This window comes from Poecilia reticulata, linkage group LG17 (assembly GCF_000633615.1).
Source record: "Poecilia reticulata strain Guanapo linkage group LG17, Guppy_female_1.0+MT, whole genome shotgun sequence".
NCBI classification, from domain to species: Eukaryota; Metazoa; Chordata; class Actinopteri; order Cyprinodontiformes; family Poeciliidae; genus Poecilia; species Poecilia reticulata.
In genome coordinates this window covers 30,651,810-30,655,243 of record NC_024347.1, presented here as the reverse complement: position 1 = coordinate 30,655,243, position 3,434 = coordinate 30,651,810, and the positions used below count along the sequence as shown (strand labels likewise).

The following is a 3,434-nucleotide window of genomic DNA, read 5'->3' as shown; positions in this document are numbered from 1 at the left end:
CAGTTAATCTCAAATTTCTCAGTTAATCTCAAGTTTCTCAGTTAATCTCAGTTAATCTCAAGCTTCTCAGTTAATCTCAGGTTTCTTGTCGTTATTCAGGGTGAGACGGAGGTCCCGTCCGTGGCTGTCACCAAATCTCCCCAAGGACTCGGTCTGGAAGGCCTGGAGATTGAGCCGGACGCCTACGACATCCCCGCCGACCTCTCCTCCGACGAAGAGTACCTGAGAGACGAGGAGCCGGATCCGTCTCGAGCCGCTCGACTCAAGAAGTCCGTGGTGAAGAGCACGGAGACCCTGAAGGCCGCCTTCTCCAAGGAGAACATGAGCAAAACCAAAGGCAACCTGGGCACCAAGTTCCACAACCTGGGCGAGAAAGTGATGCCGCCGGAGAGGAGGGAGAAGATGCAGCAGGCGGGGGAACGGCTGAAGCAGTCCGGCGAGCGCCTGAAGGAGAACATCGCCAAGAAAGCCCCCACCAAAGAGACCTTCCGCATCAAGCTGAAGAAGGAGCGGGCCGTCGCCGAGGGCCAGGAGGGGGCGGAGGGCGAGCCGGCCAAGGAGGAGAGCGCCCCGGAAACAAAGAGGGAGGGGCCGGTGGAGGAGGCCGGCGCCACCCGGGTGTCAGAATAACGACCCGAGAACCGGGAACTGGGACACTGGAGGAACGAGGGCTGAGATGTTAGACGATTGTCTCAATTAATAAAATTACTACGGTCTAAATCTTGACGATGATTGATAAAATCTGTGAAATGAAGCCTTGGTGTTTATGTGAAAGGTGAGACGTGATCAGGTTGTAGAGAGTCCAGACGGAGGATAACAGGAAGGGTTCTGAATGTTGGCACTAAATGTACATATAATCTGCACAAACCTCCAGTTTCAGAAGGTGAAATTGTCTTCAGCTGGTCTGACTGGTTTCTGTCTGCGGACATCAGCCTGAGCGCAGAGAAACATAGAGATTCAATAACTAGAAGCTGAACGCTGCCTTCAGATCGCCACACAGGCTGGTTTCATTTAAACTAGAAAAGTTCAGGATTCTGACATCAAAACGGTTTTTAATGCAACAAAATCAACATTTCTGCTCATTTCCTCCACATCTGGCCTGAGAAACGGAGAAATCTGCAGTTTCATGGAGTTTTTAACAACCAGCAGCAGCAGCAGGATGTAATTACAACACGATTCAACCCTTTTCTGAGCGGCACACAGTTCGTTCACTGGCTGTTTCTGAGGTCGCTGCTCTGGTTTCTGCTCTTCCACCATCTGTGGATCCATCCAGTAGAAATGTGGCTTTTAAAGGAAACTCATTAGTTTGCTTTAGGAGCTCATCTTTCTGTGTCGTATTGTTTTATTATTTTTGTACTGCTGCTCCTCATTCGCTGCAGTAGAATAAGTTATTTAGGTTTATTTTGGGTATTTTCGATCATATTTTAGGTCTGAAATCCATTTTTTTTACAGTTGCTCAGAAAATCCTAAATGCTCAAACAGGAATAAAAACCAAACTGTCAGTTTCTCTGTAATGTTTGTGTTTTGACTTGTGTAACAAAACCTGGATTCAAAAATAAAACATTTGTTACGATAACAGTTTCATTTTTACTGTCATTATTTATTTGGAGAGGAAAAATAAAAATAAAAATTGTTTTTTGGTTAATTGTTTAGCTTCACCTGGTCATAGAAACTGGTAATTGGCTGGTTTCCTGCTGGGTTTTATGTTTGTTGATTTGGTTATTTAGTTGGTTTTATGTTGTTTTTTTAACAGGTTAATTGGTTGATTAGTTAATTATTCGGTTCTTTAATTAGTTAATTGGTGTTTTGCCTGATTTTACCAGAGGACAGTTGGGTTATTGATTTATTCATGTTGCGGTTGGTTGTTTTCATTCATTATTTAATTGGTTTATTTGTTCGTTTTGATTGGTTGGAAGGATTTTGGATGTTTTTTAACAGGTTGGTTGGTTAGTTTGACGCTAAAGACTGAACGTCTTTAGTCATTTAGTTATTTTATTTTTCAGATTTTCACCTTTAAAACCAGAATTTGCTCATAACTTTCTACCTTCCTCAGACTGAAGTCGTTTCTGAGTGTTAATTCCCCCCCATGCCCTCCTGTAGCTCCGCCCCTGGTTTGAAGCTTCGTGCATGTCGATGCGCTGCAGTCGCTGCTTTAAATGCGACCTGCTCTGCCTTTATAAGCAGATATGACCACGTTTCACCTGTTGCAGACATCAAAGCTGCAGAAGAAACGGCTGTAATGAATTCCTCCTCAGAGCCAAATCCTCCAATCCACCAAGAAAACATCATTTTGATTTATTTCAGCACTTCAGAGAGAAAGAGCGCAGGACGCAGCAGCGGCCTGATTGCTTCTGCTTCATCTGTTTGTTATGCATTAGCTGAGCACAATTGAACTCTTGAAGCAATCTGCTGAACAGCCGTGGGTGACGACAGGAGAGAGGAGCTCCATTAAGACGTTTTCATTTTCCCTTTCACAGTGTGAACACTTCTTCTGTGTCACAAACACTCGAGGACTCTGCCTGAGATTAAACTTGTTCACAGGTGAAGCCGGAGCAGAAGGCTTCAGGAAGCTGTTCATAAAGTAAGACGCTGCTCGTGTTCCTGCTTTGTCTCCTCTGACAGATACAGAAACGCAGAAACACATTTCTGCTCCACACGGCGAGACAACAACACAAACCTGCAACAACACGGAGCAGAACAAGAGCTGGGAGGAAATTACCTGAGAAAAGAAACTGGATCAGCTTTGTTTCAATAATCTGCATCAAACTGGACAGACGCTGTCATTACTGGACACAATGCAAGATAAAAACATCCTGTTTTTATTAAGTTTGCCCTCTCAAAGTCTCATAAACTCTAATTTTGTTAAATAATAATAATTTGTTAAACACTCCACACCGGAACTGTAAGATATTTTAAAAATCCAAAATAAAAAACAACAAAAATAGGAAATAAAAACGACACAAAACTGAAACTAAAAATAAAATAAACTGTTTCTGCAACCAAAACAATATGAATCATCAGAGTGGAGATTATTGAGCTGGTTTTAATTTATTGTGCATTAATTGGTTGTTTATTGCGACAAGTTTTCTTCTGTCGTTTTACAATTTGACAATCTTTCCACTTTATCAGTGAAAACCAGATGAATATTTATGAGTGTCAGAGCAGAAAACAGATTAAATGTTTTAATTTTTAACTTTTTAACAGTTTCCTCTTTATTTCCCCTTAAAGTTATGCACTGACTTGTCTTCATCAATTAAAGCACCACTAAAATACATTACAGTCTAAAGTAAGAAAACGGAGAAAAAGCTGAAGAGGTTTGAATATTTTTGCAAAGGAAAATTTATTCTCCTTTCCAGCAGAGATTTGTGACTTATTGCTCTCCAGAGGTTTTCCAGACGCAAACAGGCCTGAGAACATCGTCCTCCAGCTGAGAA

At 42.1% G+C, this 3,434-nt stretch overlaps 1 protein-coding gene across 1 annotated transcript in view; it reads left to right on the top strand.

The window, feature by feature from the left end:
* cavin4a (caveolae associated protein 4a) overlaps nt 1-754 on the top strand; it is a 9,765-nt gene extending 9,011 nt beyond the window's left edge. Inside the window, exon 2 of the mRNA XM_008434759.1 lies at nt 100-754. Within this exon, the coding sequence (XP_008432981.1) occupies nt 100-630 (531 nt within the window). The 3' untranslated portion in view covers nt 631-754. The remainder of the gene's footprint in view (nt 1-99) is intronic.
* The last annotated feature ends 2,680 nt before the right edge of the window (nt 755-3,434 follow it).